Source organism: Hippopotamus amphibius, chromosome 2 (assembly GCF_030028045.1).
Source record: "Hippopotamus amphibius kiboko isolate mHipAmp2 chromosome 2, mHipAmp2.hap2, whole genome shotgun sequence".
NCBI lineage: Eukaryota > Metazoa > Chordata > Mammalia > Artiodactyla > Hippopotamidae > Hippopotamus > Hippopotamus amphibius.
This window is the reverse complement of record NC_080187.1, coordinates 128,125,323-128,148,655: the sequence shown is the minus strand read 5'-3', so window position 1 is coordinate 128,148,655 and position 23,333 is coordinate 128,125,323. Positions and strand designations below refer to the sequence as shown.

Sequence of the window (23,333 nt, the reverse complement as noted above, 5' to 3'; positions counted from 1 at the left end):
TTGACTTTTAAAAACCACAGAGCCTGAAAGTTGCCAGTTATGTTTTATTCAGGGACCTTAGTGAGGACTATAGCCCTGGAGACAACCCCTCAGGTAGCTCTGAGGAACTGCTTTGTGAATGAAAAATGTGGTCTGCTCTATCAGTAAACACAAACGGATGTTGCAGCCATCAGCCACTACCACTGCCTCTCACGGTGAGCACTGAGGGAACTCAGGGTGCAAACGGGCTGCCCCCACCTCCAAGCCTTCAGCCACTGCAGCCACCCCGAATGGTTCACTGTGAGGGGACTCAGGATGGGAAAGAAAAAGATACTGGCCAGAGATAGCTAAGATGCATACCAAATGGATGATTTCAGTGAGCCCAGACTCTTGCATCTTTCCATACAAAGAAAAGCGCTGAATTCATCAACTTGAGATATCTGGTCTTCTTTAATAAACAGCAATCTTTTGATATTCCAACTAGCTGGTCTTCGTTGCACAACTTCTATATATCCTGACTCCTCCCTTACCTCTCTGGAGCAGTCCCTCAGGGCTACCTGAGAGGCTACCTTCTCAACTTTTAGGATACGCAATTTTTTTTCAGTCGACAGTTTCAAAGAGTTAAGGGGGAGCCAGGATACACAGGAGTTTTTGCCGAAGAAAAAAAACACACAAAGAAACCCCCAAAACCCGTGTAATCGAACATCAAAAGATTACTAATCACAAAAACAGACATCTCAAGTTAATGATCTTACTGCTTTTCTACCTTTGGGAAGACACAAGAATCTGGGCTCATTGAAATTATTCCTTAGATGTGCATGTCAACTATCTGAGGTCAGTACCCTGTTTTTCTCCATCCTGAATTCCTTGCAAAGGGGGTGCTGCAGTGGCTAATGGCTTAATAGTGTGTAACATTTACCATTTACTAGGATGGCAGGCAACATTTTTTGTCTGCAAAGTCATGACCCAGCATGAAGGATGCAGAGTAATGGGCGGGGCGGGGGGGAGGTGTCAGGCTGGTTCCACTGGTGGGCAGGAGGCCCCTCCAAGAGGAGGGCGCCCCTGGGACCTAGAGAGGCCTGGACTTCTAGTGCATCCCCAAGGCATGTTACACAGCCCTCCTGCCCCAGGTAGGCACTGCCCGTGTTGTCCCAGGCCTGCGGTAGGCCCCGGCTGGGACTCTCCGGTAAGCGGGGCCAGGCTCACTCTCAGTGTCCGGGGAGGGGATGGTTCCCGTGTACTGATCACACGATGCAGCCCAAGAGTTTTCGAGTTTCCAGCCGACAGCTGCACCCATTCTTCCGTTCCCTCATGGAGGTCGGCGGCGCAGGAGCACGGTGGACCGTGCCCAAGAGCGCTCAGCCAGGTCCGGACCCTGGCCGCCTCGTGAGGCCAAGACAGGGCGGGTCCAAGGAAGGGCGGGTCCAAGCTACGGAGAGGCCAGGGAAGAAGGCGTAGGCTGCAAAGAAGGCTGCGCCGGAGCTGGACGGTGAGACTCAAGGGAGAGGCGGGGTTTGCGGCGGGACGTAGCTGGCGCCCGAGGGGCGGACCTAAATGGGGGCGTGGCTTAGAGTCCTGGCAGCGACGCCATTGACGCCGGGGGGCGGGGCCATGTGGAAAAGGGCGGCCTTAGGGATCTGGGGGTGACGTAGCCCTGGACAGCGGGGGCGGAACTCGGTGAGGGGCGGAGCTGAAGGCCCCTCTTGTGGGCGGGAGCGAGGCTCGAGGCTTCTGGAGGCCCAGTAACAGATGAGGACCGGGCTCAGCGAGGGGCGGGGCTCCGGGCTGTGGTAGCCACACAGCTAATGTCTGCGAAGGTGGGCTCAGTGAGGGCGGGGTTTAGCGCTCTCGCGGTGACAGAGCCGCTGCCCCGGGCTCTTGGAAGGGCGGACCCAGTGAGGGGCGGGGCTAAGGCTTTCTCTGCAGCCCACGTATTAGGAAGCGGGGATCGAGTGAGGGATTGGGGGTTTAGAGCCCTCGAGGCTTCGCCGCCGACGCCAGGGGCGGGGCCTATCGTGAAGGGCCGGGCTCCGTGAGGGCGGGGTTAGGGCTAAGCCGGGAAGATGCCGGGGGCGGGGCCCACCGGGAAAGAGCGGGCCGGAGCAAGCTGCGGTCACCGGGGCCGGCGGGCAGCGGACGGACGACCAAACGGACTGACGGCGGCAGGGGGACGGGCCGGGCCAGCTGGGTGCACGGCGTGCCGCCACCATGACAGGTGAGCGCGGTCTGGGGTCGTGCCTGCCCTACAGGGACGGGCATGCGGCCACAGAGGCCCATAGGGTCCGGGTGTCCCCGTGCCACATCGGGGGCCCCTCGGCGCCGCGGCGAGTGACCTTGCCCGTGGCTGCGTGCCCTGTCGACGGGACGACGGCAGAACGGCGCGCGGCCCGGGGCCGTGCTCTTGAGGGGCGAGGCCAGGCCGGGACCTGGAGGGTTCTTGGGGGCGGGGGCCGTGCACAAGCCCTGGAGAGTTCTGGTGGGCAAGGCCACGCCATGCCCTAGAGGTTGCTGAGCTCTGGGGGCCGCTCCTTGGAGGGTTCTGGGGGGCGAGGCCAGGTCGGGCCTCGGAAGGTTCTAGTGGGAGGGGGCCAGGTCTTGGGTGGCTTCGGGAGGGCAGGGTCCAATGCCTGTCTGCAGGTGGGGAGATAGATGCAGGGGTGGGGATGTGGCCTGACAATGGGAGGTCAAAGTAAAAATGCTGCCAGGAGTACTCTCTGGGGTTCTACTGTGCTTCTATCAGGAGCTGTAGACACGCCATCCTCACAGTCACCCGAGAATGCACAACAGGTGGAGCGTACCTCGGCAGTGCATGGTACCTGTGGAACTCTGTGGTGCCTCCCAGGCTGCACCCCTTGCCCAGGGACAGGCCCAGGGGAATCGTGGACACAGACTTGGTCCCCCAAGGCTTCGTGACCCGTACTGAACTGCCCCAGCCCCCCCATCTTCTTTTCCCAGAATGCGGTCTGCAGCCCAGCCATCCCCCAAGGGCCTCTCTGACACAGGGACCCACCCATCACATTCCTGACCCTAACTGAGCCAGGGTGACCCTTCTCTGTGGACCTTCCCCTGTAGGAGAAGTTCCACGAGAGAGGCAGGCTGGTGACAGAGCCCATGATGGCATGGTCAGGGAGTGTGGTGGCTCCCAGAAACCATACCTTATTTCAAGGGTGCCACTCTTCTGCTTCATAAGGTAGACGTTACCTAGGGGTGGCCCACTGGGTCAGAGAGGTCCCAGAAGTCCCTGTTCTTTCCCCAGCACTCACTGGAGTCCCAGCCTGAGTCCTGCACGCAAATAGGATTTCATGGTCAGGAACCTGGTGATTTCCAGGACACCAGTGTCCCAGCCTAAACCAGAAGAGATCCCAGCTGTGACGCACTCCCCTGTCATCTCTCTGAGTCCTTTCTATTTGTGGCTGCTTGTTTCTGTGTACAGTTGACCCTTTGAACTGAGGTTTCAAATGTGAGGGTCCATTTATGTGTGGATTTTGTTCGATACATATGTACTATAAGGCTACATGATCAGAGGTTGGCTGAATCCTCAGATGCAAAATTATGGACATGGAGGGCTGCCTGTAAAGTAATGTATGGATTTGCAACTGCTCAGGGGTCTGCGCCCCCCACCCCCACGTTGTCAGGGCCTATTGTACCTACTGTGCACCTGGCCCTGCATCAGGTGCTTCCCATTCAGAACTGCTATATGGGGAAGTGTGGAATATCTCTCTGTGTGGATGAGGAAACAAAGACTGAGGTTGGGCAGATGCCTCAGACCGCTAGGGCAGTCAGTGGCAGAGCTAGGACTAGACCCTGCTCAGGCTTACCAATCCCCTTTCTCCCTGTCATCTCTGTCGCCTGGGCCTCTAGAGACCTCTTCCCTCAGAGCCCTTCATTTTGGGGATGGGGAACTGGGGCCCAGAGAGCACAGGCCTGGGAGGGTGAAACGGGCAGGCCTTCAAGGCTGCAGGCCCCAAGTTCCTGGCTCACGGTCTCCATGCACCAACAGGGACCTGCCTTGTATTGGTTCTGGGGCCTCTACAAAGGGTTGCAGAGTGAGTATGTGGGGCCTGATGTGTCTGCACAGGGCCAGCACTTTCCAGTTGTCGCTGCAGCAATTGCTGTTGCTGCAGAACCAGTCCCTGCCTTGTGGTTTGCCAGGGAGTGTACCATCTCAACTCCGTGCCTGAGGCCAGGTTGGGTACTGGGACAGGAGGGGATTCTTGGAGATTCAGTTTGGGAGGGGAGGTTGAGGTCCAAGCATCTGGACTTTGGTTGGCGGGGGGTGGGGGGCAGGGGAACTCAGGAAGGTCTCTTGCAGGGGAGGACAGTGAGCCTGAGTTAGCCAGATGGAAACCACAGGGACAGTTATTCTTGTCCCAAGGGTGGGAATCCCAGCAGTACGCTGCAGTTGGGGGTTGCTGTGCAGGGATGGCTCAAGGCCCTGGGAGGCCTGGTGAAGGCCTGTGAGGCCAGCTCCCCCAGGGCCTCTAACAGGCCAGGCTAACAGGTTGAGGGGTCCACGGTTGTGGTGCCAGCAGGGCAAGATGATGGGGAAGGTGGGGCTTAGCAGAGCTTGCTGGCGAAGGTCTGGTGAGTTTTCTGCCAGAGCATTGCTCTTCCTTTGTCCTGTAAAAACTCCGGGACTGTTTATCTGCACTTGGGACCAAAGTGGTTTCCTTTCTTGTTCTGTTTCATGCCTCTGAGTGGCCGCTTGGGTGTGGTTTGTGTGCACAGCTCACAACGACCACAGGAAGCACAGCACACAGCAGAGCCCGGAGCTTCAGCCCCCAGGCTATGCCATGGTGCCAAGTGACTCACAGCTCCAGGCAATGCAAGCCCCACCTGGCTAGCAGCCTGCAGGGTAGGAGGAGCCACCGCAGAATGCTGGCCACCATCCACTGACAGCCCTCGCCCTTGAGCCTTGGACCTACATCCATTAATTCCCAGACTCTTTAGTGAGTGCTTAGCGGGTGCCGGCCCTGCACACAGGTGTGCGCACAGGTGCACACACCGGCTGCACTGGGCAAGACAGCCCATGGCTTGGCAGGGAGCAGACGTGATGCATCTAATTGCATAGTTAATTAGTATGTTGATTAGAGAGGCAGAAAATTTAGATGTCAGGAGTTGGCCCTAACACTGTGCCTGGGTCCTGACCTCCATCACTCCACGGCTGGTTGAGGCCTTAGGCAGGTCTTAGATAAGTCTACTCGCTGTGCCTCAGTTTCTCCTTCTGAAAATGGGGGTGGTAGTCATGCTGTGTAGCGGAGCTGATGGAAGAATGACGATTATCTTTACGCACAGAGCCCACAGAATACCCAAGCATAGGTCACACTCCATGAACTATGGCCAATATTCTTAGCTCTTTAATCAGAGAGGCTGCAGGTGCTGAAGCCAGGTGGCTGGGAGGGTCCTGCCGTGTGGTGGTGGCAGGTCTTTGCATCACTGTCCCTGGCTTCTTCACCATGTTGGAGCTGCTGACAAGTCCATCTTCAAGGTTGATTTTCAGAGGCTGGGAGAATCAGAAGTTAGAAGTTTGTATTCTGGGGGAAAGAGACCGTCTAGGAGGAGGTAGCATCAGGAGAGAGAGCTGAGGAAGCCAAACAGTCTGTTGAGTTGGGCCCATGGAAGAAATGAGGGAGGAGGCCCTACTTGTTCCAACTCAATGACCCTATTTTTTTTAAAATCAACTTTATTGAGATGGTATTTACTTACAAATGCTCTCATTTTTAGTGAATAACTCCATAAGTTTTGACAAATGTATGCACCCATGAAACAGCCAGCCCAGGCCTAATCAAGACAGAACCTTTCCATCACTCCAGAAAGTTTCTTCATGCTCCTTTCCAGGGAACCCCACCCAATCCAAGAATTCGTCTGCTGTGACTCTTTTTTTCCTTTAAAATTCAGCAATGGAATTTCCAAATAGGATTTCTTTTTTAATTGGTAGATTTTATTTTTAGAGCATTTTTAGTTTATAGAAAAATGAGCAGCTAGCACAGAGGGTTCCCCCACCCCGTTTCCTCTGTTATTAATATCTTGAGTTCTTGCGGTAGGTTTATTGCACTTAATGAACCAATATCGACATAATATTGATAACTTTAGTTATTACTAACTAAAGTCCATAGTTAATACGACGGTTCATTCCTTGGTATGAGTTTTGAAAAATTCATGCTGTCCTGTGTCCACCACGGTAGTACCATACAAGTGGTTTTACTGGGCTAGAAATCGTCTGTGCTCCACCTGTTTGTCCCTCCCTCTTCCCTAACCCTGGGCAACCACTGATCTTTTTACTCTCTCGTAGTTTTGAATTTCCTGGAATATGATATACTTGGGAATCATATAGTATATGGCCTTTTCAAATTGTCTTCTTTAACCTTTAGCAGAATGCATTTGTTTCCTCCATGTATTTTTGTGACTTCATAGGTCTTTTAGTCACTGAATTATCATCCACGGTAACTTATTAAACTGAGCCACAGTTTAATGTATTATCCATTCACCTTTATATGTATGTGTGGTAAAATGTACAGAACATAAAATTTACCATCTTAACCATTTCAGTGGCATTAAATACATCCGTGATGTTGTGAAACTGTCACCACTGTGCATTTACAGAGCTTTTTCATCATCCCAAAGAGAAACTCTGTTCCCATTAAACAACAACTTCCCTTTCTTCCCTACCCCCAGCTCCTGGTAATCACTATTCTGCTTTCTGTCTTTAGAATTTGTTTATTCTAGATAGTTCATGTAAGTGGAATCATACAACGTGCGTCCGTTTGTGTCTGACTTATTTTACTTCGTATAATATTTTCATGGTCCATCCATGTTGTTGAATCCATGTATTAGAATTCAGTTCCTTTTAATGGTTGTATAATATTCCATTGTATGTATACCACATTTTGTCTATTCATCTGTCCATGCACACTTGGATTCTTTTTACCTTTTGGCTTTTGTGAATTATGCTGCTCTGAACATGATGTGCACGTATCTGCTTGAGTCTCTGCTTTCAGTTCTTTTGAGTGTATACCCAGGAATGAAATTGCTGAAGTATTTGTTTAACTTTTTGAGGAACAGCCATACTGTTTTCCATAGTGGCTGCCCCATGTTATATGCCCACCAGTAATGCATTGAGAGTTCATTTCTCCTCATCCTCATATTCATATTCCCTCTCTCTCTATGCATTTATTTTACCCTAATGAGTATGAAGTGGTATCTCTGTGTAGTTTGATTTGCATTTCCCTAATGACTAGTGATGTTGAGCATCTTTTCATGTGCTTAGTAGTCATTTGTACATCTTCTTTGGGGAAATACCTATTCAAGTCTTTTACTCATTTTTGTATTGGTTATTTTATAGGATTGTTTGTTGTTGTTGAGTTGTAGGAGTTCTTTTTATATTCTCTCTCTCTATATATTAATCCCTAATCAAATATGCTCTGCAAATATTTTCTCCCATTCTGTGGGTTGTCTTTTCACTCTTCTTTCCCCACTCAAAATAGGGTTTATTTCTTTTTTTTTTATAAATTTATTTATTTATTTATTTACTTATTTATTGGCTGTGTTGGGTCGTCGTTGCTGTGTGTGGGCTTTCTTTTTAGTTGTGGTGAGTGGGGGCTACTCTTCGTTGTGGTGTGCAAGCTCCTCATTGCCGTGGCTTCTCTTGTTGCGGAGTACGGGCTCTAGGCGCGTGGGCTTCAGTAGTTGCAGCACATGGGCTCAAGAGTTGTGGTGCACACGCTTACTTGCTCTGCGGCATGTGGGATCTTCCTGGATCAGGGATCGAACCCGTGTCCCCTGCATTAGCAGGCGGATTCTCAACCACTGCGCCACCTAGGAAGCCCAGGGTTTATTTCTTGACTTGCTAGTCTGTTACATTGGTCTGTATGCCTGTCCTTATGTCAGTACCACAGTTCTGATTCCTGTAGCTTTGTAGTAAGGTTTAAGATCAGGAAATGTGTCATCCACCTTTGTTCTTCTTTTTCAGGATTGTTTTGGTTATAAGTCCCTTGAGACTCCATATGAATTTTAGGATGAAAAACAAAAAACATTTATTGGGATTTGGATAGGGATTACATTGACTTCCTAGGTCATTTTGGGTAGTATTGTCATCCTCACAATATTAAGTCTTCCAACTCGTGAACATGGGGTTGTTACCAAGTCCAAGCTCGCTCTGCTCGCCGCACGACAGGCCAATGAATTGGAGATGAGGTATTGAGGCAAGGGATACAACTTTACTGGGAAACACGGCAGACTGAGAAGATGGCAGACTTGTGTCTGTCAAAAGACCATCTTGCCTAAGTTAGAATTCAGGCTTCTTTTATACTAAAAAGGGGAGGGGGTGTTGTTGGTTGTTGCCAGAACCCTTTGTTCTTGCAGCTGTCCACATAGGTCAGGTCAGGATGCTCCTGCAAACCTCCAACAAGACAAATATTACTCTCTGTTCTGCAACTTTAATCAATGGAAAAGTGTTACACCTAAGGTCAGAGGTTGGAGAAGGGGCTACCCTGTATATTTCAGACTATAAAGCAACATTCTAAACTTGTAGCAAAAGCAATAGAGTACAGAGGTTAATATAAAACGAACAGATCTAACATGGAATCTGCTTCAGCTCTTCCCTGTAACAGGATGTCTTTCCATTTATTTGTCTTTTAAAATTTCTTTCAGCAACGTTTTATATATTCAGTGTACAAGTCTTCCACCTCCTTGGTTAAATTTATTTCTAAGTATTTTATTCTTTTTTAACGTTTTTTAATTGACATACAGTTAATTTACAGTGTGTGTTAGTTTCAAGTGTACTGCAAAGTGATTCATATGTGTATATATATATGCTTTTTCAGATACTTTTCCATGATTTATTACAAGATATTGAGTATGGTTCCCTGTGCTAGGTAGTGGGTCCTTGTCATTTATATATTTTATATATAGTAGTGCATATATGTTAATCCCAGACTCCTAATTTTTCCCCACCATCCTCTTTGGTAACCATAAGTTTGTTTTCTATGTCCGTGAGTCTATTTCCATTTTGTAAATGAGCTCATTTGTGTCATTTTTTTTTTAGATTCCACATGTAAGTGTGATATCCTATGGTATTTGTCTTTCTCTTGCTGACTTACTTCACTTAACGTGATAATTTCTAGGTCCAACCATGTTGCCGCAAGTGGCATTATTTTATTCTTTTTTGTGGCTGAATTGTGTATATATATACTACATCTTCCTTATTCATTCATCTGTTGATGGACATTTAGGTTGCTTCCATGTCTTGGCTTTTGTAAATAGTGCTGCAATTAACATTGGGTTGCAAATTAGAGTTTTCTCCGGATATATGCCCAGGAGTAGGATTGCAGGATCATATGGTATCTCTATTTTTAGAGTTTGAGAGGGATTGGTATTAGTTCTTTAAATGTTTGGTAGAATTCACCAGTGAAGCCATCTGATTCTGGGCTTTTATTTGTTGAGACCATTTTGATTACTGATTGAATCTCCTTACTAGTTATAGGTCCATTCACATTTTCTGTTTCTTCATGATTCAGCTTTGGTAGATTGTGTGTTTTTTAGGAATTTGTCCATTTTATCTAGGTCATCCAATGTATTGGTATAAATATCCACAGTATTCTTTTATAATCCTTATTATTTCTGTAAAATTCATAGTAATATTTCTGATGTTAGTGATTTGAATCGCCTCTCTTTCTTTGTTAATCTAGCTAAAGGTCTGCCAATTTTGTTGATGTTTCTCAAGGACCAACTTTTGGTTTCATTTTTCTGTTTTTCTCTTGTTTTTCTATTTCATTTATCCTCGCTCTAATCTTTATCATTTCCGTCCTTTTACGAGCTTTGGGTTTAGTTTGCTTTTCTTTTTCTAGTTCCTTAAGATGTAACGATAGGTTATTGATTTGCTATCTTTCTACTGTTGTAGTGTGTGCATTTACAGCTATAAAGTTTCCTCTCAGTCTTACTTTCACTGCATCCCTGAAATTTTGGTATGCTCTATTTTTATTTTCATTTTTCTCAAGGTATTTTCTGATTTCCCTTGTAATTTCCTCTTTAATGCATTTGTTATTTAATTTCCACATAACTGTGAATTTTCCAGTTTTCCTACTGTTATTGATTTCTAGCTTTATTGCATGTGATCAGAAAAGATCCTTTTATTATTTCAACCCTTTAAAATATATTGACTTATTTTGTGGTTAAACATGTTTTGTGGTCTATTTTGGATAATGTTCCTTGTGCACTTGAGAAGAATGTGTATTCTGCTGTTGTTGGGTGGAGTGTTGTGTCTTTGTCTGTTAGGCATCATCAGTTTATGGGGCTGTTTACATCCTCTGTTGCCTTATTGATCTTCTGTCTGATTATTTCATTACTGAAAGTAGTCTGTTGAAGTCTTCAGCTGTTATCATAAAGCTTTCTATTTCTCCCTTCAGTTCTGCCAATGTTTGCTTCATATGTTTTGGGGCTCTGATATTTGGTGTATATATGTTATAACTTCTTGGTGATTGATCCCTTTGTTAATATATAATATACTTTGTCTCATAACAGCTTTTGACTTGAAGTCTATTTTTTCTCATATTAATATAGTCATGTTAGTTCTCTTTTGGTTACTATTTGCATGGAATATCTTTTTCCATTCTTTCACCTTCAGCCTGTTTCTGTCTTTAGATGTAAAGTGAGTCTTTTGACGATAGCGTATAGTTAAATCATGTTTTTTCAATCCTGAGAGGAAAAAATTCTGTCTCTCTAGTACTCTTACATACACACACACTCATATTTCTCAATACTTTTGACAATTCTTGTTACCAAATGTGTGGGTTTTTCCCCTACCAAGCAATTTTCCAGTTCTTTGGTGGACACCAACTGAGTGTTCTATAATTTAACTCAATTCTGACACCATCTATCCAGAGATAGTGTCAGATCCCATAGGTTAACTTTAGGCTCAGTCCCCCAAGGTTGCCCCCACTTGAGACACCAATCACAAGACAAGGTTGTCACCTGTGCTTCTGACTGACTGGCTATAAATCAGAGTTCCCACCATCCTCTCCTCTAGTTTGATCATTTGCTAGAACAGTTCACAGAACTCAGGAAAACATTTACTATTGCCTGTTTGTTACAAAGGATATTTCAAGGATACACATGAACATCTGGATGGAAAAGATACATAGGGCAAAATGTGAGAAGCGAAGCGTGGAAGCCCCATGCCTCTCCCTGTCAGCACCTTCACATGTTCAGTAACTTGGAAGTGCTCAAAACCCCGTTTTGGGGGGGGGGGGGTTATGGAGGCTTCTTTAGGTAGGCCTGATTAATTAAATCGTTGGCTGTTGAGGATTGATTCAACCTCGAGCCCCTCTCCCTCCCCAGACATTGCAGGGGAAAGGGAGATGGGGAGGGCTGAAAGTTCCACCCCTCTAATTACATGGTTGTCTCCACCTGCAATCAGCTCCTACCCTGTGGTTATTTAGGGGCTTTCCCAAGATCTCCTCATGAATACAAAGTCAGATGAGGTTGAAAGGAGCTTGTTATGAGTAACAAAAGATATCCTTTCACCTTCATGGCTCTCATCACTTAGGAAATTCCTTGGGTTTTAGGAACTGTGTGCCAGGAATTGGGACAAAGACCAAATATATATTTCTTATTATAAATCACAATATCACAAATCCATTTTGCTAATCTATGTCTTTGATTAGAGAGTTTAATCCATTTACATTTAAAGTAATTACTGATGAGGGATAACTTGTTTCTGCCTTTTTGCTGTTTGTTTTCTGTATGTCTTATAGCTTTTTTGTCTTCCATTTCTTCTTTTGTGTTGATTTTCTGTAGTAACACATTTTGATCTTTTGTGTATATTCTATGGACATTTTCTTTGTGGTTACCATAAGGATTATATATAACATCCTAAAGTTACAGCTATCTAATTTGAATTGATACCAGCTTAACTTCAGTCACATATAGAAACTCTCCTCCTGTACAGCTCTGCCTGCCCCCCATCCCCTGGGTCCACCAGGAAACAGGACAAACTGCCACAGGTAGGTAAGGCGGTGCACATGTTCAGGCAGCTGGTGCTTCAGGGACTTGGATTCTTTGCCAGCTGCCCACCAACCTCTCCTGACCCCTTGCCTTGAAAGGCTTGTCATTCTAAGGGACATTCTTAATGGGAAAGATAGTGCAACAGTGATGCTTTAATGGTGATTCTGAAAGAAAAAACAAAAGGCATTCCCCAGCCTCCTGGGCAGCAGGCATGTTGGTCTGCTGTTAGTGGCAGCTTCTCAAGGCCTTGCAGATACACCGTGCCAGCACAGGCCACTTCAAACTCTGTGCTCCTGTCTGTGTCTCCTGTCGCCATGACAACAGCAACTGTAGGAGCTTTGGGGTTGAACCTTCTCCAGGCTGCCCATGCCCTTCCCCGGGCCTGGCTCTTTCCAGAGGGCACTGAGGGGCCCCACAGACAGCAGATTCTTCGCCCTTCTGAGTTTTTTTGCAGTTAGCTCTCAGGCATAAAAGAGAGGAGCCAGAGGCTCTGTTCTGCTTTTGAGCACTCTGTACCTTTATCACTGCACCCGCCCACTCTACTTTCTGGCAAGGGGGTCAGCATGACATGGGGGAACTCTGGGCTGTGCATGAGCTGGGACGTCAGCAGTTGCCCAGGTGCTTACAGCTGGTACACCTCTTGGTGGGCACAGGGACCTTGCTGCAAGGGGTCCCTGCCATGGCTGGTTCATGCCCTCTGTGTTTGCATCTGTTTCAGAGCAGACCTACTGTGACCGCCTGGTCCAGGACACGCCTTTCCTCACAAGCCTCGGGCGCCTGAGTGAGCAGCAGGTGGACAGGATTATCCTCCAGCTGAACCGATACTACCCCCAGATCCTCAGCAACAAGGATGCGGAAAAGGTGCCAAGGAGCCTGAGGCTGCTTTCCCATCCCTTCCTCTCGGGGCTGGGAGAAGCGGGGGCAGGACAGCTTGGAGGGGAAAGCCTGTCTTCTCAGGGTGCCCTTGGGTGCAGAACATCAGCTCTTTGAGCCTTAATCTCTTTATATGTCATAAGGCCTTCTGTCCACCTCCAGAAGTGCTGGGAGGGTCACGGGAGACACGTGACAGCATGCCACAACATCAGACAGACCTAGAGGGGAGTGGGAGTGCCGGGGTGGAAGGGGAGCAGGGATGCCACACAGGCCCTACCCAGTGCCATAGGGCTCTTCACTCTGCATCTTCCGGAAGTTCAAAGTGGGCAGACATTTTGGGTGTAATCTGGCCTATCCTTTTCGGGGACACTGGGTGAGAGTGGGTGCTCCTTGCCTACCCCAGCCACTTCTCTGGCTCCCCCATGGGGCTGGGAGTGGGTGCCAGAGACCAGCTGGGGCTTTGGGGTGCAGGACCTGCCTCCAATCTGGGTGACTGAGCAAGCCCTTCTCTTGGAGCTGAGCTTCCTGCCTTGGCACAGGGTAACAGTGCCACATGCGGGGCTATCTGGAGGGTTGGGCCCTCTCCTGGGGACAGGTGAGATTGATCCTCGACAGAGCTAGAATCCACGCGGACCCTGCTATTGGACCCTGCTACAGATGCTTCTTAAGTTATAAAAGTATTACAGTGAGTTAAAAAGTAGGGTCTCAAATTTGTATCTTGTAATTAAAGGTCTAATACATCTTCATTGTAAAAAACAATTTGAAAAGCTTCAGATATTTACATGAGGAAAAGGAAACTCCTCCACACACACAACCCCACCGTTCCTTTCCTCGTAGGTACCCATGGCTTCTGCTGCACACCCACCTTTGCTTTGCAGTCTCTGTACTTTTGTGGTTTGACTCTAGTTCCTTGTAGAATGGTACACCGCCACCAGGTGGCAGCACAGGCCCATAGCCTCCAGGTTCTGGGGGTTGATGCCGAGTACCCTGTGCATTGACCTTTACAACCACATATTTTTCAGCCCACCACATCAGAGAAGCACCTTTTCTTCTCCTTAACCCTTTTCTAAAACTTGAATCACATTTATTCCTGCAGACTGTTAATTCCTGGAAGTTATCACTTATGCCGTTACCTCAGTGATTCCCTATGATGACCCTACCGTGTGGGTTTATTATTCCCTTTCTGCAAATGGGAAAACCAAGTCGACAAGGCACTAAGTTTCCACACTGGAAATAATGTCACTGCCATCTTTCTTGGTGACCTGTCCCAGCCTCCAGTGGGAGTACAAGGATTAGTGGCCATGCAGCAGTCTTGGGTGCCACATGGGAGTGGATGAGGCTGTGGTAGCAACTGCTGCCTCCCCTTGGGTGTTCCAAGCACCAAGGTGGTATCACAGCCATTGAGGAAGCTGGGGCTGGGGGCTGAGCCGGGAGAACTGCAGCCTGACCTTGTCTTGTGCACTTTCCTCCTCCAGTTCCGTAACCCCAAGGTATCTCTGCGAGTGCGTCTCTGTGACCTCTTGGGCCACCTGCAGCGGAGCGGTGAGCGGGACTGCCAGGAGTTCTACCGGGCCCTGTACATCCACGCCCAGCCCCTGCACAGCTGCCTTCCCAGCCGGCATGCCCTGCGTAAGTGTGTGTCCCAGTCCCCAGGTCACAGCATCTCCTTGCTCAGCCCTTCGCCAGAGACTGCCCTCTGGTTGCATCTTCTGTGGCCCTCAGAGAGTAGAGAGAGTACTTCAGACAATACCGAGAGCTCTGTCTCCACATCTCCCTGTCTCTGTCTCTCATGTCTCTGTCTCCATCTCTCTGTCCCTCTGTCTCCCTTTTTCTTGTACCAGTTTTTACACAAAAGGTAGCATCTTGTGCGTGCAGCTCTGCCCTTCCCTCTGTGATCTCATGAACCTGGGAATCCTTACACTTCTGATCAGAACTAGCTCACGGCTCTGTGCTGTAGCAGCCTTGAGTGAACTGACCTCCATGACGGAGGTTGTGTCCACTCTCGCCCAGGTAGATCCTCACGGCATGGGTGTTTCTGTAGAACAGCTTCTGGCACAGATGGCTGGTCCAAGACACCTGTGTTTTGGTTTAGAGGGTCCAGCCTCGGGGCCCTGGAGTCTTGTGAGTCCTGAGGGTCCCTCTGAGCTGTCAGGATGGGTACAAGGGAGGAACAGGTGGGGATGGCAGCTCAGTCCTGAGGCCTCTGCACCCAGGTCCCCAGGAGGACTGGCTACTGTCCCTCAGTCCTCAGATGAGAGCCTGGAGGCCATGAGGGAAGAGGTGACTCACCTCAGGCCACTCAGCTGGACCTGAGGCTGACATCTCTGGCCCCAAGGACAGGCTGGCAGGACTGGGCCCTGAGTTCCAGCATGGGACGGTTCTGTCACCACAGCTGTCAGGACCACACAGGCCTGCCTGGGGTCAAGTACCTTCTAGAGTGCCCTCAGGGCTCCCTGGCAGCTGGCTGGTTAGGGAGCCCCAGGGAGGTCTGGGGAAAGAGAGGGAGCGCCGTGCCCTCAAATCAGCATCATCAGACTTTGGACAAGCAGGTGTTTGCGCTGCGTGGTGCCGTGTGGTTGCCAGGGAACAGGGAAATCCACCCCCCTCGCCCACCACCGTGGTCCTCAAGGTCCCATGAAGTGGACAAAAGGAGAAGACCCCAAACTGCGCAGGGCTCCCTCCCTGGCGCTGACTCCCCTCAGACACAGGCTGGAGGGCTCAGCGCCCACGCCACCTGAGAGGCCTGGGTGGTCGGGGGAGGGCCAAGGCAGCTCCCTTGGTTTCCTGAGGGCGGGGCGACCACCTTACTCTCCAGCCCACCCACGACTAACTGTGCCCTGTGATTTTGTTTCCAGAGAACTCAGATTGCACAGAGCTAGACTCGGGCACCGCAGGCCGTGAGCTCAGTGACAGGGGTAACCGCCTCCCACGCCTCTTCTCTCTGTCCCCACCGCCCCGGGCTCCATCTCTGCCTCGGGGGCTTCTCCGTTCCCGGTCGGGCTCCTTTCCTAGCTTCCTGTTAGACAGACCCCCTCAGGGTCCTCGTTGGGGGTGTCCCTGCCTGGCTGACCCCTGCACATGGTGCGAGCCTGTCCCTCGAGGCCTCTGGACCCCTGCCCGCCCTCCAGGGCTCGGGGAGCCACTCACGTGCCTCTCTCTCCAGGACCCATGGCCTTCCTGACCTGCCTCGGCCTGGCCACGGGGCTGGCCCTCCTCATCTACTGCTGCCCTCCAGGTGGGTGCTGCCTGGCCGCGCCTCGGCCCAGTCCTCTCCAGACCTGGGGCAGGGCCCTGTCGGATGGACGGAGGCCCGCGCCTGAGGCCACCCCCTTGTGGCCCAGCGCCGTGGCCTGCATCCCTTTCCTGCCATGCTGACCTTGTCGAGGTCCTGTGTGGGGAGCCAGTGCCAAGCAGGCCCCCTCGGCATGGGGCCCCCACATCACTCAGGTGTGGGGCTGGCGATGCCGTGAGGCCGAGAGAAGGCGCCTTCTCAGTGGGTTCTGAGACCCCCTTGTCTTCCAGACCCCAAGGTGCTGCCAGGGGCTCGGCGTGTCCTGGGCTTCTCCCCTGTCATCGTGGACCGGCACGTCAGCCGCTTCCTGCTGGCCTTCCTCACAGATGACCTGGGGGCGCTTTGACCGGCGCCAGCCCCGCCTGCCTGGCTGCTTGCTGCCCGGGGGCTTTCTCCTTTTCTGTTTATTTCTTGCTGTTTATGATTTCTGTAACAAGCACTTTACCTTCACTGTACAAAGGTGCTCAACAGTATTAAATGCTTGAGTCTCCTTCCATCTCTCGGTAGTGTTTTCTAGATGATTCCAACTCAAGACACGACAGCATCTCTAGCTGGGGCTTGACCCTCCGGGCTCTCGGCTTCCCAAGTCCAACCCAAGACCCAGGTCCTGCTCAGACCACCTTCCCGGACCGCTGGGGGCCTGGGCCTCACCCCTCCATGTGGACCACCTGCCCCAGATGACCCCTGCTGTCCCCCAGTGTCTACCTCCAGATACCCCGCGGCCGTGTGTTCCCTTTCCCTCCTTCCCTGGCCCCCTCCACTGCTTCTCTCCAGAACTCCCTACCTCGAACCCCTGCTGCCGTCCCCTGGCTGGGGTGTCGTTGGTCCCCACACCTGCCCCTGCCCATCTCCCCTCCCTCCCCGGCCCTCAGCCCCAGGGCCCGAGGATGGGCGGGGCCCCCTGGGCCACTCTGTTCCCTGAGCCCTGGGCCACTGAGGGGCGCCAGCCAAATGCCTTGTGAGACCCTAGTGCACGCGTGTGTTAATTTGATTCCTCCCAGCAGCCCCAGGAGGTGGGCACTGAGATCTCTGATTTCCTAATGAAGAAGCTAAGCCTGAAAGGAGAGATCACTCAGCCAGGAAAGGGGGACCAGCACATGAGGGGCTCGACCACCATCTTCATTCCCTTCCTGTGATGTGTCCCAAGGAGATACCCCCGCTCTGTCAGCGCTCTTGTCTCTGTGCAGTCACCAGAGCCAACCCTCAGATCCTGGGCCCCTTGAGGCCCCTCAGACCACTGTCCTGGAAATGGAGCTCCTCCTTCTTGGGGGGCAATGACCTGGGCTTGGCGGGTATGGGAGGGTTCATTGGGCACAAATATGGTCAGAGCCTAGAAATGAACACAAAGTCTCATCTCTGATTGTAGGCAGAAGGGAGGTTGAGGCAGAAAAAAAGAGTCCACAGAACCTTTGAGAACTTTTAGAGATGAGAAATGTAATTGTGCCATCTGAGATCTTGGGCTCTGGCTCTTCACGCCCTCCGCCAGCGGCCTGAGGTTTGGCCACACCCAGCCTCTTGTCCTCCTCAAAGCTGAGCCCCTCTGTATTTGTCTTGGGGACATGGGCCTGTCCCCTTGACCAGTGTGTTTGTACCCATCTGTCTCACCTGCTGGCCTCAGGCTCAGGATCTTGTCCTGGAAGTGTCCCCTGTGGACACAAGAGGGCCTGGTGCTCTGCCTTTGGCTCTGGGGGCCCTGTGAGCCAGGTCCCCCCACTGCCCTCCTGCTGGCTCTGGCTGCGTGGCACCTGTCTTCTCTGTGGAGCCCTGTCGCCACCCTCATTACTGATGGGGGGCTGAAGCTCAGAGCCCAGGACCACACAGCTGCCAAGAGTGCCTTCCCCACACGTGCTCACACGCACGTACATGACATGTGCACACGTGCACGAGGCCTGGGCTGCTTTGGCCTGGGCCTGCCCCTGTTGGCTTCCTCTCCCCATTGCCTCCCCCTGTCAGCTCTTCCCCTTCCAGCCTCTTTTTGGGGAAACAGAAGTATGTTTGTTAACCAAGAATCATCATGAGCTTGCGTTTTCCACAGGGGGTTTCCGGAGGTACCCGCAGGCTGACCCCAGGAATGACGCGGCCCTCGGGCCCCCAGGGGGGTTCCACTCCCAGGTCTCAGCCTCTCAGAGCGTGTGGGAAGGAAACAAATGGGAGGCAGAGGAATCAGCTTCAAGACGTGGTCTGTGGTCCCCGTTCAGCCAGCTGGTGGGCTCATCCACTCGTGCATGCCTAGTCGTTAAAGTGAGGGCCAGGGCAAGGCAGAGCCAGACCTAGGAGCTCTCCTGCCTGCCCTGCAGCCCGGGACCGCGGCTCACCGCTCGCTCATCCAGCTCTGCACTGCTGGCCCTGGGTGTGTGTGTCTCCAAACTCTGAGCCTTAGTTAACCCCTCTGTAAGACGGGGCACGACCTTGGGGACCCCTCTTTGAGCGTGGATAGCCTGAGCTGGATGGCACTGCTCAAAGTGCTGTTCTCTGGAAATTGCTTCATGAATTTACCACTTTGCTGGAAGGCAAATGCACATTTCTCTCTGGGACAGACCCCCATTGGGTGAAATGGGCGCAGTTGCCCATGCTCAGCGGGGAGGACACAGGTGCCACCCTGAGCCGGGTGGGCTGAACGGAGCCCCCAGTGGCTGTGCCCCGCATGAAGGTTCCCCTTGATCTTGCTCAGGGTCCGGGGTGAGGGATACTGTGAACATGCCCACTCCCTTGCAGCCTCCTCAGGGCTGTGAACGTGCACCGCACTCCAGGCCTCTTGCAGACAGTTCCCCATGGCTCTTACTGCTGCAGAGGCTGACTGGAGGCCACCTTCCTGCCTGGCCAGCCAGACCAGTCCTTGCTCCTGCTTTGGACTCCGAGCTCAGAAGGTAGCAGAGGTTCTCGAGGTCAGCAGACCCCTGAGGCCCAGCCCAGCACATCCTGTCCGGTCTGCAGCCCCTCCACCCGTTGTGAGCAGACAAGATCCTGATTCCCAGGGTAAATTGCTACCCGGGCAGATGCCTGGGCTATTCTTAATGCTCGTCCTGCTCTCTGACAGACAAGCTTCGGTAAAAGTGACACGTGCCCAGTAAAGTGACAGACACAACTAGGTAAAGGGCACTTCTCTAGAAGGTGACAGACTTCTGACTGGAGGTGATAGACACATGCGGGTAAAAGTAAACGAGGCCCCTGTGTGAAGGGTGCAGACACCGAATAAACCAGTGCCTTGATCTTAGACCTCCAACCTCTTGAAATAAATGTTTATACGCCACCCAGTCTGTGGTCCTTTATTATAGCAGTCCGGGACTGAGACAGCATCCCAGAGACAGGTGGGCCCTGCAGGCCTGTGGCGGGGAAGGCCCTGGTACTGTCCACTGCCTGAGACCTGTGAGGCCCCGTGGCAGGGTTCCATGCCCTGAGCGAGGGGCAGTCAGTGCCTGTCCCAGGTCTCAGGACCCGTCTGGTGAGCTGTGGTAGTCTGGGGCACCTATTCCCTTGGCTGAAGCTGGGTCGCTTCTTGTTGCTGCTGACTTTCTCCTTCCATCCATGACTCACCAAAGCCTTGCCCTGGAGGTCCAAAGCAGCCCCCGACCTCAGACTGTTCTCGGACCCCTCTGTGGATCCCTGACTGTGCCCCGACTTCGTGCCTGCAGCTGAAGTCTGCAACGACAGCCCAGACCACCCGCCAGGCCGCTCTCCCATCTGCCTGCCCCTGCTGGTCGCAGCCACTCGGTGCCTCCACTCTTAGGTTGGGACTGAGGCAGGTGGAACAGTGGGGCATCCGTGTCTAGGCACAGCACCTCCCCCCATAAGGCCATGTCCTGCCCACCACGTGGTCACTCAGTGACCATGACCTGGAATGAATTAAGTCCATCTGGGCGTGAAAGACACCATGGGCCACAGTCTCCCCTGCTGGCACTCAGGCCCTCAGCCTCTGTCCCTCGTCCCTGCCTCCATGCCTCAACAACTGGGACTGTCCACGACCTATGCCTCTGCACCTTCACACGTGCTATTCCCTTGGCCAGAACACTCTTTACTAACCACCCGCCCCCTGCCATCTACTCAACCTAGGTCTCTGGTAAAATGCCACCTCCATCAGGAAAGCACCCCCCAAACTCCAGTAAGAAAAGAGTAGTTCCTCATCCTGGCTACCACAGTGCTGGGATAACTGTCCCAGCATCTCCAGTCTGCCTGAGGTGGGGAAGAGCTCCCATGTGTAGGGAGGGGAGTGAGGGAGGATCGGGGAGGATTGAAGGGAGGGAAGTGATGGGGGCACTCTGGAGAAGTGCGTCTGTGAAGAAGGAGGTGTGTGTGTGAAGAGTACTGGTCTTGTGATTCAGGGAGTTAGGGCCCTAAATGCTCTTGCCATCAGTGCTGTGGTTTCAGGCTGGGTGGGTCACAGGCTGGGGTTTATGGAGCCAGAAATGCAACTGCAATTTGCACACCGCAGGGAGAGGGCACAGGGTCTGGGTAGGGGTGCTGACGCTGTTGGATTCGGGGCTTGGTATATCCATTCCTGCCAGGTCAGTGCTCTGTGGACTATCTCAGAGAGGATACTGCCCACCCTGCGCCCCCCAAACCTCTGCACAAACCCCAGGCCTGACCAAACCCTGGGTCAGGTCCCTGCTGGATCGGTCCTGGGACCCCAATCTTGTAGACTGGGTGGGGGTTTGGGAGCATGGAGCAGGGGCCCTTCCTCGGCTCTGGCCAGGTAACGGCTGGGGCCTCAATTCTTATCCCACCTGAAGGCAGGACTGGAGCCCCATCTCCCCTCTGAGGGCGCTGAGGACTGAGCCAGGGCCTGGGGGGCACTGCTGCCATGGGCCTCTTCCCTGGGCCACACACATATCCAGCCCCTTAGTTAGCTTAGTTTCCCTTGAAATAAATACTCGAGAGAAAGGGAAGAAAAATGTTAGAACATTCAGGTCCTTGATTTTTAAAAGTAATGTGGTGAGAAAATAGGAATTAAACTCAAAGGCAGTTGGGAGAGAGGGTACCTAAGAAGGGAGGGAAATGGTTAGGTCGGTGTGGCAGGTGTGGGAAGGAAGAATGACCAAATCCTGCAGCAAAAGTCCACCTTCTCAGTCTGCTGGCCCCCCTCCCATTCCGGCCTACCTTCCTCAGAGCCCCCGACTCACCCTGTCCTTCCCCTGCTCAGGTCCAGTGGGCCAGGGCCTTGAAGGGTGGACAGTGGGGATGGGGACTCAGGGAAGGAGAACCTGTAGAGTGAACCAGATCTAGAAGACACGCAGGGTTTGAGCCAGGCAGGAATAAACTGTGGTGTCCTCAGACACGTGGGGGGCCTGAAAGACGAGGAGACAAGAACAAGGGTTCCTGGAAGGAACAGAGGGGTCCTGTGTGGGCTCCACTGGCACAGAGCTACTTCCTCATCGGGTGACTCTGCCAGGGGTGACCTGGGGATGACTCATCTATCCCTACCCCATCTGTCTATCATCTCTCTGTCTCTCTCTCATCATCTAGCTATCTAGCTAGCTATCATCTATCTATGTATCTATCTATATATCTATCAATCAATCTATCATCTATCATCTATCTCTATCATCTATATCTATCATCTATCTATATCTATCTATCATCTATCTATCTATCATCTATCTATCCATCTGTCCATCAACCTATCATCTATTTGTCATCCATCCATCAGTCATCATCTCTCTTTTACAGTAAGAAGGTTAAGCACACAATCCTCCCATCTCACTCAGCTGCCTCAATTCCAAGCTCTGCATGACTGCCCCTCCCCAGCACTGACCACCACACTCCTTCAAGTTCAGCCCCAGCTCACGTGGCCTCAGGGTTCGTGCACCACGGGCTGTCGTTCCACAGGGCACCCTCCTGGTCCTGGGTCTTGGAGCATAAGCCTTGAGGGCTCCCCCACTTTTGACATCCCTGTGTGTGTCCCTCTGCGAAGTCCCCCAACTCGGCATGTACGTTTCCTTGCTTCTTACTCCTTAAAACCCCTCGCTCACTCTCAGGGTCTCTGCCATCCCCAGGGAGGGCAGAGCGGGGTCCCTGGGTGGGGCAGCCATACAGCAGGGCAGAGGGGATAGTTAGCAAGCAGTGGATGTTGGGATCTTGGAGGATTCTCCAAGGGTTGTCACACCCGCCTGAGTCTGGCTTGGCTCTGACCAGCTCTGTGGGCCTTGGTTCTCTGTCTGTCCCTTGGCCGCTGTGACACACGCACAGGGCTCAGAACTCGAGGAGGAGGGATTCTGTTGCAGGTGTTTACTAAATACCTACTGCATGTTAGACACAGTGCTGGGGACACAGGCTGTGGGCGGTTGCATCCGGTGGGAGAGCCATGTCAGATCAAAGAGAAGTGCAGGTATGAGTAGGGGTCCACCTCCTCCCCCAGCTCAGGCAGAGAACCCCCAGCCTTTTGGGAGATGGTAGGCAGAACCCTCCTTCTCAGGAAGCAGTCCTGGTCTTGGGCCAGATGGTGCAGGGGTAGTCAGGGCTCACACACGGGCCCCAGGGGGACACTGTGAGCAGCGACGCTAGCCAAGTAGCCCACCATGACAGTGATCAGAAGTGATCGGGGGGGCCAGTGGGGAGGACCCTAGAGAGCAGCAGCACGTGCCAAGGCCCTAAGACAGGAATGCATCTGGAGTGAGGGGCAGGGGACCGGAACTGTCGAGGCACGAGCCTGGGTGCTGGTGGATGGGGAGGTGGGGGGCTGTCATGTGTCCCCTTCGGGGGGAGTAGCTAGGGCAGGGGCTGTAGGGGGCTGGGATGCACAGACCCACCCTCTGTCATGTCCTGTCCCCAATGCCCCTAGCACCCGTGGAGGCCAGCCTGACTTGGAGACTTGGCACTCGGTCCAGCCATCTGGAGCTTACACTCTCCGGCCACATCCGGGCAAACTTCCTGTCCTGGCCAAAGGAGGAACTAGGCCTTCTGCTGGCCATGTCCGTGGTCCACACAGGCTGGCATCCCTCTGTTCTGGCTGCCAGCCAGCCCACACCACAGGCCACAGACTGCTTCAGGCTACCCCAGGGATGTGGTGCTGGGCAGGGCTGGACCGGAAGGGACGGGCCCAGATCCCATCCTGGACCCACCATGAGGGCCAGGTGGTGGGGGAGGTTCGCAGCCAGGAGTGTGACCTCTGCTGCCTCCTGGCAATAATGAGACAGCCAAGGTAAGACGTGCTCATAGTGACTGGCAGGAGGCGTGGTCCTCTATACCGCTTGCT

At 52.1% G+C, this 23,333-nt stretch overlaps 1 protein-coding gene across 5 annotated transcripts; it reads left to right on the top strand.

The window, feature by feature from the left end:
- Positions 1 to 1,895: 1,895 nt before the first annotated feature.
- On the top strand, positions 1,896 to 16,640 carry CARD19 (caspase recruitment domain family member 19). 5 transcript variants are annotated; one of them, XM_057725229.1, is made up of 7 exons: positions 1,896 to 2,194; positions 11,924 to 11,978; positions 12,703 to 12,840; positions 14,328 to 14,481; positions 15,708 to 15,767; positions 16,016 to 16,087; positions 16,375 to 16,640. In XM_057725229.1, the coding sequence occupies exons 1-7, from the start codon at positions 2,043 to 2,045 to the stop codon at positions 16,488 to 16,490; spliced, it is 747 nt and encodes a 248-aa protein (XP_057581212.1). In that variant the 5' UTR covers positions 1,896 to 2,042; the 3' UTR covers positions 16,491 to 16,640. The 5 variants fall into 5 exon arrangements, with proteins under 5 accessions (XP_057581212.1, XP_057581215.1, XP_057581213.1 ...); XM_057725232.1 differs by lacking the exon at positions 11,924 to 11,978 and having other exon boundaries at positions 12,698 to 12,840; XM_057725230.1 differs by lacking the exon at positions 15,708 to 15,767.
- The last annotated feature ends 6,693 nt before the right edge of the window (positions 16,641 to 23,333 follow it).